This window comes from Sander vitreus, chromosome 12 (genome assembly GCF_031162955.1).
Source record: "Sander vitreus isolate 19-12246 chromosome 12, sanVit1, whole genome shotgun sequence".
Taxonomy (NCBI): domain Eukaryota; kingdom Metazoa; phylum Chordata; class Actinopteri; order Perciformes; family Percidae; genus Sander; species Sander vitreus.
The window spans coordinates 26,064,503-26,080,193 of NC_135866.1; the positions used below are offsets into that span (position 1 = coordinate 26,064,503).

A 15,691-nucleotide genomic window follows, 5' to 3' on the forward strand; every position below is an offset into this window, starting at 1 on the left:
TCTTTGGATTCCTGCACTGACCATTTGCACTGTGCTGACCTCCGTACATAGACACACTGTACATACATATGGAAATACCTCGAAACTGTTGCAGTGTTTACACAGTTCTAACTTATTTCTATGTATATGTTTTAACTGCATTGTCCACACTTTTCTAGTTGTATCTTAAGTTATCTTTCCTTATAGGCTTAAATGTATATATCAGTTAAATTTGACCTTTTTTCATTTATGAGTTTGCTTACAATGTTGCACAGCTCTGTTTACACTTTATTCTAGTAGGTCTTTACTTATTGTATGTACAGTGTTTTTATTTCACACTTGCTTTGGCAATGTAAACGTCTGTTTCCATTTTTCTCCTTTGAATTGAATTGAGATGACTGTTGTGACAAATTTCACCTCACATTTAACAGTACCGCCCAGCTCACACACTGATGATGCATTCATGTGCTCCTCGGATGGTCCTGTTTCCTGAGTCGGCTGTCTGGGAAGTCGTTCTTCTGACTTCGATGTGTTCATGAGCTTTAGTCGTAATGTGGAAACAACATGGAAGCTACAAAGAAAATGTGTTGTGTTTTAATTCTCAGAGCATTAAAACAACACGTTGATAGCAGTTTCCAGTAGACTATTTATCTGCAGTTTGAAGCTTTATATTAGTGATTTTGTCTTGTTGACTTGTTGCTGCACCAGTAACGTTACATTCCCTGAAAACACTCAAATATTGCATTACCTGACTTGTTATCAGGTTAATGTTAATACATAACATTTCTAACTAATCTAGGTCACTCTATGGGGACAGAAATGGTTACAAGCTAATACCATATTACAAATGAGGTGAGAAAAACATTTATATGCAAAACGTGAATTAATAAAAAGTTTTACCTTAACCAAATGTGACGGTCTTCTATGTGACAGTCTCACTGTGTTGTGTACGTGGATCTGCATCTGGCAAAACCAGTATGAAGTAAGATGGGTATTTTGACAGCATGAACAGAGACATAAACACAACACAGTAGGCTAAGTCCGAATAGCATCAGAAGCAGCTCAAAACAAGCTAGGTTTAGCATTCAGCTCTGAACCCGAAACTAATGGCTCACTCGATGTCAAATAAACAGTATTAGCTCCTTTATAAGATGATGACAAAAATACAACAGAATAAAACATGTTGTGGTGGGCTTTAATACATTTTGGCTGATAATATCTCTATACTGTTCAATATGCAACTTATCACAGCATTTATTAAAAGTTCTACTGTGGATTACCCATCATTCAATACTTTTAGCACTGAGCTGCAATGTGAAAGTAAAGCCAGCTGTCCCAATTTATGCATGAATTTAACAGAAGCCTATTTACACCATGGATGTATAAAGAGATTTACACTGTACACACGTCTGCCAAGTTTCTATGACGTCAACTCGGCAAGTCGAGTACCGATATGTTCGCGGACTTTACGAGTTGTTCCGACTTCAGACATGAACTTCAGCCTGGAACTCATTTGTCCGATTATTTCAACATCACATGAATGCAGCGTGATTTACAGAGAACTGAGGAAATGAGCTGAGCAAAAACGTCTTGACACATCAGAGCAGCTCATTTAGTTGACATGTATTTCGTATCCTGTGAATACTGTGTATACATATTCAGATAACTGAATTAAGCTTTTCATTTGATAAGAAGGGAAACAGATACAATATGGGAGCATCTTCCTCTGGCTTGTTGGATGAGGCTAAAATCAGCAACATCAAAGGTAAAACTAAGAGATACTACTACTTCTTTTTCTTCTTTTCCCCAGGCATTTCTATAGTGTAGTCTGCAGTTTTGGACACTTGTTGTTTAGAATTCTTTATGATGGTCCAGTTTTCCATAGAAGGGACCTGGGTAGGAGTGATGGTGGCACTTGTAATCACAGCAGAAGTAATAGTAGCAACTGGAGCAGTAGTAGACTATAGTAGTATCAGTAGTAGCAGTAGTAGTAGTTGTTGTTGTTGTTGTTGTTGTTATATTAGCAGCAGTAGTAGGTATATGTGTAGTTATTGCAAAAGTAGTAGCTGCAGTGCAGTAGTGGTTAATATGTTAATTGGTGCAGTTTTAGGTTGGTTTACCCTCCACTGTCACTGTGTTTTTGCTTTAGATGTGAGTGCCAAGTTCCAACAGGAGTTTATTCCAATATATGCTCATTTAGCTGTAGTTAGTGTAGTTAGTGGTGTTGTGTCGGACTGCATTGTACCGCAAGGTGTTTTCTACATGCATGATGGGGGCATTTCAGCAAAGAGGTAGACAGGAAACGTGGGGGTGGGTGTGACATGCCACAAAGGTCCCCGGAATTAAAGTGGGGGCATTGTGCTTATATTGTAGACATACTCACATCATCCACCAGGACAGTTAGCATCACTTCCACCCCCATTAAATTATGTCATGTTATTAGTAAGAATGCGTTTTTTTCAGTCAAGTCACAAATTATAATTTTAACTTCAAATTAACTTTGACTTAAAAACAAAAATAACAAATGATGAAACATTTGCTTTGTGAGTTGCTTCGCTCTTTTCTGTACGTGCATTCCCATACATGTTATCATCACAGTCACATCCTGTCACTTATCTCCTACATTGTAATTACAGCCATTTCCAACCATTACATTGGTGGTGTGTGTGTGTGTGTGTGTGTGTGTGTGTGTAAGATGAAAGTCTACAAACTCTAGAGTGACCCAAACAACGTATGATAATGGCCATACACTGTAAACAAATGATGAAAACAGCAGATTACGACTGATCCACATTCAAACCCATCCAGCGCCTGCAGAGAGAAAGGAAGTACATTAATCCACCTCTTCTTACAGATCGATAGATAGTTGACATTTGACAAACTTGCACAGACCACACAACTTTAAAGGTGTCATTAAGCAGGACAAGATGTCCCCAAATAGATCTTTAAATATGTGTTATAATATTGCTGGTGCAGATAATGAGATTTGGATATTTTTCTTTACAATTCAGACCCCCAGCTGTGTGTGTGTGTGTGTGTGTGTGTGTGTGTGTGTGTGTGTGTGTGTGTGTGTGTGTGTGTGTGTGTGTTACCTCCTCTCCTATGCTACACCACAACTGAAAACACAACATTAACAAATTATTATCATATAAAGCTGTTATGGCTTACAGTCACCTATTTAGACATCCAGCTGACATGAATAAACATTAGCATTCATTCTGATGAATATAAGTCCAATATTCACTATCCTTTTAACTCTGGTTTGGTCTCCACCAACTCCTGAGAAAATGATCTGTCTCTCTAGCTGTTAAATGCTCCACTATGTTCACTAGCCTGTCGCTGACTTTGTCGTTTAGTGCTGAGCATATTGTACAGTTTATCAAAGAGGTCAAAGTAAACCCAAACAGTAAAGTTGCGGGCCATAAAAAAACACTCTGTGGAAAGGGAACTGCAAAGTATGCTGATAATTCTTTGTGGGGTCATCAGTAAGAGTGTCCAGTTTCACATTACACAGTTATTAAATCCATTGTGAAAATTTTAATGTTGATTTGTGCAGCTTTGATGTACACATTTCCCCCCTTATAACTACCACCTAAGGTTACTATGTACCAATGGTTTCTTGCAATAAATGAATAAGCTGATCATTAAGTTTTGAGATGGAAGAAATTAAGGAGGTCAAATAAAACTAAATACAGTATGACATTATCTGTTTAAATGTGTGTCCGTGTTTGTGTCCAGGACTTGTTGACAATACGTTCCAGAGCTTCAGTGTGTTTTACCGTCAGCAGTACTCTGCAGCCTACATCGGACATTTACACCAGGAGGTGGAGCCTAAGAAAGAGGGGAGGGGCCTATTGCTCACACCTGGGGTAGGAGCTGCACCCGTCAATCTGTCAAGCAACACTCAACAATCATCAATCAACCAACACTGGTTAACTGTAACTACATGTTCATGCTGGATGCAGCTGGAAAATCTGTGCTAACGTTTTAAGAAGTTAAAGTTCAATCTCTGTGTGTGTGTGTGTGTGTGTGTGTGTGTGTGTGTGTCTGTGTGCAGCCTCAGTATGCTCGGGAGGAAGTGCTGTACCAAGGGAGTGTAAAGTTCTCCTGCTGGGATGAGCAGGGAAAGAAATGCAGAGAGAGATACGCGGTCCTAAAAGGAGACTACAAAGTGGAGATACATGAAAACATGGAGGTGACACTGGCACATGCACACTTTTACAAACAAAAAATGACATTCAGAATATAAATTTTATGTATTCAAACATTCTTGTCTGTGTTTCCACCTGTAGACTTTCAGTCGTGGATGTTCAGCGAAGTTGGTCCTCCAGCCAGCAGGGGGCAGTGTGTTCACCACAGAGGAGGAGTCCAGAGCTCACCTGGAGCAGACCTGTGCTGGAATACTCAATGGCAGTATTAACATATTCCTATATAACAATATACTTGCAGTATTTAATAATAGATTGATTGCTGTGTTAACCACAAAGACTGTAAAAAATAATGGACATAGCAGCCATGATGTCACCCATTGGTTTGTGGACTGCCGTTTTTAAGCCTCAAGTTTGGAAATGTAGCCGTCACCATCTTGGTTTTTTGAAACTACATGTGACCCGTGATGCTGTGCTAAGCTAAACGCTAAAGAGGGAAAGTTGACGATTTTCAACCCTTCTTAAGCGAGTCATCCAGCGGAGATTTACCAGAGGGTAAACTAGTGATTGAGGCCATAAACTCATTATGAAAATGTTTACTGAGGTAATAAATCAAGTGAGAATAAGGGTCATTTTCTCAGACTTCTATAAAAAAAGGACTTTTTTTTTTTAAAGCGTGTCAAAGAGTCAAGAGTTGCTGCCACCGGTTGACATAAGCCTCAGCTGCTTTTATTTTGTTGAGCATGGTTCATGCTACTCATTCATGGTTCAGAGAGTATAGAGTCAAGCCCACCATCTGTAACACTATCGTGTATGTCCATGTGTGTGTTTAGGAGTGAAGGAGGATTCTTCTTCGGTGGTATCATCTCCAGATGTGCCTGCTGTGTATCTGCACCGGCCTTATATGGGCCACACCTGCTTCCTGTTCCAACAGGCAGAGGAACGAGATAACTTCCTGTCTGCCCTCAAGACCTGCATAAGACACGGCAACCTTGGTAAAACATACACTCACATGCATATTTCCTCACTTTTACATGTAGTGCTGTACTTATGTTTGAAAGAGACAAAATGAAATGACTTCATAACAGCGACATCCTTTGGAAGTTGCAAAATCTTGTGGAGAAGTAACAAGATTGCCCCACATTGCTAGGCCTAGCTGAAAATGAGGAATTACTCACATCTGGAAAAAACAATCCTTATAGCATCTCTGCTGCTCTAAAGGAAAAATTCAGAACGAGGGTGATATGAGAATAATGAAACTAATCTCATGTCTGTGTATGAAAGAGAGACTAAGCAACTTTTCAAAGAAAAAGTAATACAAATTCCTAAACTTTGGATTCATTAGGAATAAAATGTATCCTTGCTTAATTAAATACTTCCAAAGATTTGGCTGTTAAGTCAGCGAACAGCTGGTGAAAATAGTTACGCATTTGCTGGCATATATCCCTCTCTCATATTGGTGGAGACCAAAACAGAGCGAGAAGGAGAGTGAATATTTCACTAAGACTAAGCATGCTGGCCAGTCACATGACTCTGAATGAGTGCTTATGTTGCTTCAGGTCTGCTGGATGTGTAAATAGGCAGTGTTTGCTAACACATGGGCAACTTTAAGAGGAGATAACATGTCAAATACATGTGATGTTCAGCTTGGAGTTCTTCCCCCAAGTGGACGTAAAAACTGGTAAATGCAGCTTTAAAGAAGCTTGTAACAGTAGTTAGAGATGACGCATGCGATTTGGAGGAATATTGAGGGGTTTCCTTGGAAACTACAGTTGAAAGATTTAAGTGCAAAAAGTTGGATATCAGAGTAAGCAGCGTATTTACAGATGCTACATGGGGAGAGCAGTATTTTTTTTACTGAATAATCAATGTGTTTAAAGAAATCATATATGTTAAAACTTGAAATAAAACATTTAAATTGCTAAATAAAATGTTGTGGGGTAGTGCTGGACAGTATTGCCCCATAATGCAAGATGTAGCTGAAAATGAGGAATTACTCACATCTGGAAGAAAAAAACCAAGTTAGACCCCCAATAGAGGAAGCTGCTGTGGTGGTGTGAGGCTTCCAATGATTCAAATTGGCCTTAACATTTTAAGACATCTGTAATGTGAGATGAGCTAAGAAAAAAACATATTTAAACCTGCTGTAGCAGAGTGCACTTGTTGGTTAGCTCTTTTTTATGTGTCACTCATGCGGTGGCAGTTGCCCTGGTGACGGATACACATATTAATACTGTTGACTTCCTTTGTGGTTAGCAAGGATACAATGCAAAAATAACGTCTTTACTTTAAGTCATAAGGTTTCTAAAAAAAAACAGCATGTCATATCTGCACAGCCACCACGATATCCTCAGCAGCAACAGGAAACACACTGGCCAGCAGTCACTATTTTACTTTAGATACTTACAGGAGATACAATACAAAACAGTGTTGGTCTTATTAATCCTTAAGTAATATGTGACCCTTTTCTTCAAATAACTTACACTTTACTCTTAATACTTTTGTGGAACTTCATTTCTTTGATTTAATAAACTTTAGATGGCTTCCTCTGGGGTTCAAAAATAACTTCACACGAAACCAGTGTTAACTAGCCGTTCTGTTTTATTTTACCAGATAAAATTAAAAGTAAATGGGGGAACTTCGACAAAAATGTAGCTTCTCTTTTATCCATCCAAGATTAGCCAAGTTAGTTGTTCTGCCATTTTTTTTTTTAAAGCTGTGCCAATCAGTTTTTTTTTAAATGGGTCAAACTTTAGTAAATAGCTTTCAGTATAAAAAGTTGGATATCAGAGTTAGCAGCTTATTTCGTGTTGCTACATGAGGAGTGCAGTAATTTGCTGTACTGAACAATCAATGTGTTTATTAATGGCAATACTTGAAAAAAAATCATACATGTTGCACCTTAAAACTCAAAATGTTTTAATTGTAAAGGAAATGATGTCACCATATTGGCGGATTGTGTTGGTGTGTGTGTGTGCGCGCGTGTGTATGTGAGTGTGTGTGTGTGTGTGTGTGTGTATGTGTGCGTGGGATTTAACCCCCCCTTTTAGGGTTAATTCAGATGAAGGCAAGCATACTAATTAGGAACTGCTAGTGATGAGATCTTAGTTTACAGTCAACTAAATTACAATGTTGTACTTTAAACTGGTGTACACTTTAACCGGGAGCACATCACATGTCAGTGTCAGTGACATCACTGGGGAAATGATTTAATGCATCCTGCCTCATAGCTGCGCTAGTGTGATTCATACAGATGAATTCATGTAGATGGTAAAGGGAAGTATACTCAGCATTAGCGGAGCTTTCTGTTCCTCAAACATCAATTTAAAAAATAATGTGCAAAAGCCTAAATGTGGAACAAGACCACAAATTACCAATAATGATGGGATACAACAAAGACAAAACAGAACATAAGAATGTTGAAAATGAGTGATGTGAAACTTAACACCACTAAACACAGCAACACTAGAATAGCAACAACTTAACACGCATGATGTGAAGAGTAGCAGTGTTGTAAACTAGCACATCCAACACATGAGATAGAGAGTGTACTTAACTATCAGCACCGGCAGTAGCTCAGTCCGTGGAGACTTGTACTTACAGTAAAATAAGGTTTAACTTGTTTTTAATCATTTTTGGACAACTATGGAGCTCTATGGCACAGAGGAGCATTGACATATCAGGCTTTGATACACACACAATACTTGTTTGAGAAAAGGATGAACATCATTTCAACCACAGACCTCATAACCTAATTAAGTCCTCCCTGCAGACCCCTGGTGTGATCCATCCTATGAGAGCCAGGCGTACGTCCGAGCCCTCCGACTCTACCGACAGGACAAAGGATGCTATGAAACCTGGGAAAAGCTGCTGGGCACTGAGGAAGAAGTCAGCGCACACACACACACACACACACACACACACACACACACACACACACACACACTTTAGCTTACTGTCTGTTCATGGTTGTTCGTATACTTGCTTATTAAAGTGTGTGTGTTTGCGTTTGTAGGTGCTGGCCTCCCAGGTGATGGAGGAAGTGTTGTCATGGTTACAGAGTCAGCTTCAGTCCAGAGTGAAGGGCAAGAAGACAGAAAGGATACGACAGTGGTTGGCAGTGAGTTAAACTAACACACCCACATAACACAGCTTGAGAGGAGAACGCTAAATGTATCAATCATCAGCCCTGGCGCTAAAATAAACTCTAATATTAACAAACTCAGTGCTTAACTTTTGCTTGAGTTTTGTTTTTTTATTTTTTATTCATTAAAAATCTGCGGAAAATCTGCAGCCGCAGACCAAACTTAAATAGACAGATATTTTTCTCAGAATTGGTGGGGACCAAACCAGAGCTAAAAGGGAATTGAATAATTCATCAGGTCGACACAAGCACAACTTCAAATGAATGCTACTGTTGCTCTGTATCTGCTAGCTGTTTTAATCGCACACTGCTTATATAAAACAACTGTTTTATATCTATGGTTTACTAACACATTCATTGAAACTGTCAGTGTGATGTTTACAGCTTGTTATGCTGCCCCCAAGTGGCCACAAAAAGCAATACATGCTTTCACTGCAATGCAGCTTTAACTTGTTAGTATTTAAGTATTAAGAAATGTTTTCCTCCAACTTCTGATTATAAGCTTATCATTCTGACTTCTTTTGATAATGCTGCATCACATGTTTAGATATTCACAATTTAGATATTAATCTCAGAACGCAACTGTTTTCTATGCAACTTTAAACACTACTATCTGTTACCCTGTGTGTGACCAATTTTGCACACAATTTGCAACTCAGTGTTTTATGGTTTATTATTATTGTTTTTATTATGTGTTTGTTTATATATGTACTGTATGTATACTATAGACAGTGCAGGCAACCTACACTTTGGTGCTGGTACAACTCACTGCAAGCCTGGAGGCTCTGAGGGAGGAGTGTCGTCAGACAGCATCAGCCAATCAGGCACTAATCAGATCCAACCTGGACCAGATAATGTCTTCTCACTGCTTCCTGGAGGAGAAAGTCAAAGGTACTGCACGTTGATTGTTAACCCCTACAGTTTGAACACACATAGAAATAATAAATTAATATGAATGACTGTTTTTGAAGAGCAAACGTTGCGCTGTTAAACCAATATCTGGGGCTACAATCTGAGTTTCCTGTCTGATGGAGAGTCCTCCAGTAACTTGAGATAAAGTCACTGTTAAACATGATGTGTCCCTTTAGTGAATGTTTGTGTGTGTGTCTGTGTGTGTGTGTGTGTGTGTGTGTGTGTGTGTGTGTGTGTGTGTGTGTGTGTGTGTGTGTGTGTGTGTGTGTGTGTGTGTGTGTTCCAGCGTGCCTATGTGAAGAAGCAGAGAAAGTGTGCAGTGAGTCTGTAGCACCCTACATCTCCTCCATCCTTGAAGCGCTTACAGAAAACATAAGTGCAGGGATACAGGGGATGCAACACACACTGCACACACAGATGGACTCCGCCTTCACACACACAATTGGAGAAACGGAGGAGACAAAGATGGTGAGAGAGACCTTTGTGTCGTGCATGTCTGTCTTTTGAGAAAGAGTCTTACGGAGCCATTTAATTGAAAACCCTGCCCAATCTGTAAACCACCAAACCTGATAGATGCTGTGCGGTTTGGGCAGGGTTTTGATTTAAATGGCTATCCATAGGTCTATGATTAATGTGTGTACAGGGTAATTTTTTGCAAACTTTAACTTGAAATTTCCTCCCAAAAGCAAACTCTTAGTCCGTTTTTTTTTTTTTTTAAGTATTATGATTATGATTTGATTTAAGCTCATGATTGTGGTTTTGTGTGTGTTTTTCCAGGCCTTGTCCACTCTGCACTCCATCAGTCTGGATCAGTGCTACAGGCAGGTGGAGAACCTGGCAGGGAAACTTGAAGACTTAAAACAGCGGTTCGGATTGAGCAGCACTCAGAGACTGGTTCACTCTGTACACCTGGAGATGGAGAAGGTATGGAGCAGTGTTGGCGGTTCAGTCATGGCCTTCAGCTGGCATAGTGCAACATTCAATACAGACGGGACCGTTGAAGGACCCGAAGCGCAATAGAAAAAGCTGAAAGAGAGTTTGTGTCGCACAGAAACACAGACAGTGTTTGTCATTTGTGTCTTCCAGCTGTTGAACAGTGCTGTGTACACCTTACAGCTGTTCCTCCAGTCATCAGCCAGACTGCAGCCTTCTCAAATTCCTGTCAAGATGGAAAGAGCCAAAGGAAGAGTCCTGAAGGTAAAGAATGACAACATACAATATCAAATAATAAAGTTACAGTATGTGGCAAGAAATGCTTTTTCCGCATAATAAATCCACTTTGTATGACCTCAACATGTCATGCACCAAAGTCAGTTTTTGATTCATTTGAATTTGGAATGTTTTTTGTGTGTGTGAGCTTCATAATCATTTACTGCATATGGATAATTGTTAAGAATCAATGATCTGCAGAAAAGCTGTTTTTAGAGAATTAATCCTTAAAAATGAATAAAAGGTATGAAATAAAAATATTTTCTTACACTATGGAAGTAGTATATACTGTACACGCAACTGGGATATATGTTTTTTTTTTTTTTACCTCTACATACACACCTGTATGTACAGTGTGTATGTGCAATGCAATGCAAGTATTCTGTCATGCTAGAGCAGGGGTCAGCAACCATGCGTGCTGCTGTGATGCGGTAGCTCAACCAATGGCATGGAAAAAAATAACACTGTCTCAGCGGGATCAGGAAATGATGTCAGGCTTAATGCTAATATGGCATACTGATTAACAAGAACATCTTAAAATGGCACTCCATATTAAAAAGGTTGCCGACCCCTGTGCTAGAGTAATGATTTTTTATATTTGCAAAAGATAATTTCATGCGGTAATACATCATATTTCAGGTAGCAAAACTCAATTGGGGCACCTGCGCTGCATGTCGTTCCCCCTCGCTGTCCCCTTTCATGTCTAGAACTGTCCTGTCTAATAAAGGCCTAAAAAATGCCACAAAAAATAATCTTAAAAAAAACAAACTCAATTGTAACAATATTCAGAGAAAATAACTGCTCCAATGACACAATCTGTAGTTGACCAAGGCATATTTTCACAAAGCAGTCCCATACCTCTTGCTTTCTATACTACTATTGGTTGACATTTTCTTTCGTGTGTGTGTGTGTGTGTGTGTGTGTGTGTGTGTGAGCAGCAGCTGGATTATGACAGCAGAGTTGTCCAGAGGAGGCTCTACCAGGAAGCTCTCCTGGAGATCACTCTGCCTGCTCTCACCAGGAAAATGGACAACAAGTGGAAAAGTGTAGGTCAAATAACACACTACCGCAGTCTGTCCCACTCCGTACACATGACGCTCTACACATTCATACTCTAATTTCCATACTTTAATTCTACAACATATTACATGTGTTTTCTGTCCAGGAGCTGCAGCAGTTCGAGCAGTACATTTTCTCAGACTACAGCAGTTTTATCCTGGTTCATAATATCTATGATGATGTACTGAGAAACATCCTCAGTAAGGAGATAGAGACAGGTAAACACACACTCACAGTGTACACATTTGCCGTATTATCTCTTCACTACAGTGTGTTCATGTTATTCTTTCTATATCGCGATGTTCTTTGTTTCTGTGAGATCGTTTCATTACTGGTCAAGGATTAACAATGTGTCAATGTTAATCCTAAAAGCAGCCAGGCTGTTCACACACAGATCATTTAGGCCCGAGACAGCCAAGAAAATATTAGACATGGAACATTTAAAGCTTTACTGCGTAACTTTTTGATATTAATGAACGTCCGTTACATTCAAGCCATTGCCAAAAGAGTTGCTACAAAGCTAATTAAGACTATCAGCTCCACAAAACTCTCTCTGTGTTTCTCAGTATAGCTATGTTCAGAAGACTGTGGCATCCGGTGACTTTCAGTTATGTGGTCATTCAGTTATGTTGTCATTACTTAGAATTACTCATGGGGGCGGCAGAAACTACGCACTATAGCTTTAAAGGAAGAGAAACACAGCCTGTGTGAGTCTCAGGGCAAAGGTTAAAGGTCCCATATTGTAAAAAGTGAGATATTGTGTCTCTTTTGATAATAGCAGGTTAGGGTTAGGCTCTATCTCCTGTATCAGGGCTGTAGTTGTGGATTTAGAAATACTGAGGTCAGCAGCGCCAAACTAATTTGTTTTCTAGCCAATAAAAAAAAGTCGGTACAATTTTCCTTTTACCTATTTGTAATATAAACTAAAAACATATGTTCTCTGCAAACTCCATCAATAATCTAAACAGTGTTCAATGCATTCCCTAAATTCCAGGAATATAATCCTAGCAGAGAAAAGCAAATCCATTTATTTAAGTCTATATTATTTACATTAACAAACTGTGACACAATCAGGCATAAAAAAACTTACTGTTTTTTGTGTGTAATTGTAGAACTCCCAAGGTCATTAAAAGCCACAAATTCCCTGAAAGTACATGACCATGGTAGCTGCAGCCCTGTCCTGTAGCTCCATTTATTTTAAGTTACTCAGAAAAAGAACATCTGCTGAATAATAATGTTTAATAATGTTAAAATGGAACATACCTGTCTTCCCCTATCCTCAGTTGTCCAGGATGTAGCCAGGAAGAAGAGTAACAGTCTGTTATTGGACACGGCAGATATGGCCATTAGTCAGTACAGTCTGCTGGGGCAGACACCACCTAGCACTGCACCAGGCAGCCCAGCCGTTGCCCCTCGAGACTCCTCTTCAACAGCAGCACCACCCAGTGAAGGTAAAGAACCTGCTCCTGTGGTGGAGGACGGAGACAGTCCCACAGTCACAGCTGAGGTTTCCCCTCAGAGTGACCCAGATCTTAACGCTGATGACCCCAGTAGCACTCAATGCTGTGACCAGAACACAGTGCCTCTCTCTCCTGTGATTGTTGTGACACAACAGTTTGACAAATCTGCAACCGAGGAGGCTTCTTGCGTTGAGGAAACACGAGAAGAAGTCCAGCTTGGAACTGACACACCATCGACGACAGAGTCAACTACAGCTGAGTCTTGCAACTCAGCCACAGCTGACTCTGATGCAGCTGTTACACATCAAGGCGGTACACCCGATGCACTTGCTAACACAGATTCCACCAATCCCATCCCAGACTCTCCTGACCTTTCAGTGTCCACTCTGTCCTCACCGCAGTCCACAGATGTTCCAGCTGAATGTGCTCAAATTGATCAATCTGTAACGCCGGAAAGATCCGCTACACCTGACCTCTCAACCGCAGATAGAGGAGCCGAAGACACGACCTCCGTCCAGCATCCCGGCCCCTCATCGTCACACCCGTCTTGTACAGGAAACAAAATCACCCTTGGGTCACTAAGCGAGGCAATTGGTTGCAACTCCGCGGCACTTTCTGTAACGCAGACGATGGCACAGCACGGCCTTGACAGAGCGATCTACTTGACAGGAGAAATAAAGGACAACTGGGAGATGGAGAGGGTAAAAGAGGAGAAAAATAAAGAGGCAGCGGAGGAGAAAGAGATAGATAAGATACATGAGAGCATCAAAGACGGGAAGGAAGCGATACAGGCAGGAGAAAGGAAAGAAGAGGAGATAGAGGAGGTGAGAGATGAAGGTGTAGCCCAATCAGAAGGTGAGCCCGTTGACGAAGGTTGTCAATCCTCTGAATCGCCAGCAGAGAGCGCCACTGCCTTAACCACAAAGCAGAGAGAGAGCGAAGAGAGGGTGGATGATGGAGAGAAAGATAGTGAGCTCGAGACTGAGAAAAGTCAAGGTGAGGAGGAAGTAGAGGAGAAAGAAGATCAAGCAGAAAGAGAAGCAAAGAAAGAAAAAGAGGCGGTTCTCCAAAGCCCTCAGCCAATGGGATCGCAGCCAGAGAGTGCTACTGAGCTGCCATTGGACAGTGTGGCTATTATCAGAGAACTTGTGGTTGAGATTACTGAAGTGGAGACAGTAATCAGCCCCTGTCCCGGCAACAGCCATACACCCTGACAGCCATGTTACCACGACAACTGACTGTTGGATCTCCCGCTCAGATAAATAGTGCAAGGAATAAAGGTGAAAGAAGAGGGAGAGTGAGAAAGTCCAGAAAGGAGGTTACAGTATTATTACTGCATCACATTTATACTTTCATATTTTGAAGAATACAAAAACGTAGTTTTTACTTACTTAAAGAGAGGGCTGCAACTAACCATGATTTTGATTGTATATTATTTCTGTCCATTATTTTCAATTAATCAATTAGTTGTTTGGTCTATAAAATGTCAGCAAAATGGTAAAAAAAATGTTGTTCAGTGTTTCCCAAAACCCAAGACGACACAGAATCAAATGTTTTGTTTAGAAAATCTTTCCTCCTTTTTTAAAATAAAAAATACTTTTTGATTAATTGATTGATCAAAATAGTTGGCGATTAATTTCATTTTTCTTGACAAATGCTACAATTGCTTTTGACTTCTGCTGTTTACATTTGCTGTTTTTTTTCTGCACTGCACTGAAATGGATAAAATGACCCAACAAAGAACTTTTCAGCGTTATGATGTTAAAGCTGCATTCACTGATTTGTTGGCCAACACTGACCTATTATCCCATTATAAAGTTGTTGGTTTGTTGTCATGGATTGGCTGTTACCAAACACTAGCAGTGCTGTGGTAGCCTGGGAAAACCCTGACGAACTTCCGGCAAATTTGAGATTTGCTCTGCCAGTCAGTCTGGCCAAGAGCCCATTCAAGCCCATTTCCAATTTTTCCAAATCGAGGCACCAATCACAACCGTTGAGGCGGGCTTTACACGATGACGATAGCTCAGCGACGGCAAGCAGCTTTTTGTTTACATTCAACATGACGGCCACCGAAGCGCAGCAACCCGTTGATGCCGCTGTCGCTGCTACGTCACCCGGATCATTGGTCTGATTGGTTGAAGGACTATCCAATTGCGCCCAGAGGCATTTGAGCGGCGTCTGTTGGTGACGCCCCTTTGGAAATGGGCTGTGAATGAAGCTTCCCCAGACCCACTCTCAGTTACAACTGAGAAGGGTCTGCTGGTTTTTTTTATTATTGTTCATGTGGCTCAGTTACTAGACCAAACCAAATTACTTTAAAGCAGCCAACAGGCCTAAAAGGTACATATGCATTTGGTGCTAAAGACAAAACAGCGTTTGTACCCATTATGTCCAGGATGTAATTGTGAACACAGAAGGATTTTCAAACATGTCGAATCATATGTCATATGAAATGTGGGGTTTACTTTTTATTAAAGAACCTGAGGATGAAAGACATTGAGAGGGATGGAGAGTGTCTATATTCCAGTACTTGTTTATGGTTACAGTGTTAAGTAGCAATAAAATCAATAATTATAAAGACACAATATACACCGATTAACAATAAATTACAATAAAAAACAAAATATAACCAATCATCAACATTGAACTATATGTGCAAATATGCCTATAAGTAACACAACATGTAGCTAACTGTCAGTGTCCTGCAAATACAGTATGTGTGACCCTCCTTTTCATTCATAGTTTAGTCAATGGCACAATGTACTTTGGAAAAGTGTATA

General features: G+C 40.2%; 1 protein-coding gene across 1 annotated transcript; it reads left to right on the plus strand.

The window, feature by feature from the left end:
• Positions 1–1,554: 1,554 nt before the first annotated feature.
• Positions 1,555–15,407, plus strand: LOC144527043 (protein Niban 1-like). The gene is made up of 14 exons (XM_078264873.1): positions 1,555–1,744; positions 3,718–3,848; positions 4,037–4,174; positions 4,272–4,392; positions 4,961–5,122; positions 7,900–8,015; positions 8,143–8,247; positions 9,000–9,162; positions 9,470–9,651; positions 9,961–10,107; positions 10,270–10,380; positions 11,331–11,438; positions 11,558–11,669; positions 12,735–15,407. Exons 1-14 carry the CDS (start codon positions 1,690–1,692, stop codon positions 14,123–14,125), a joined length of 3,042 nt encoding a protein of 1,013 aa, XP_078120999.1. The 5' UTR covers positions 1,555–1,689; the 3' UTR covers positions 14,126–15,407.
• The last annotated feature ends 284 nt before the right edge of the window (positions 15,408–15,691 follow it).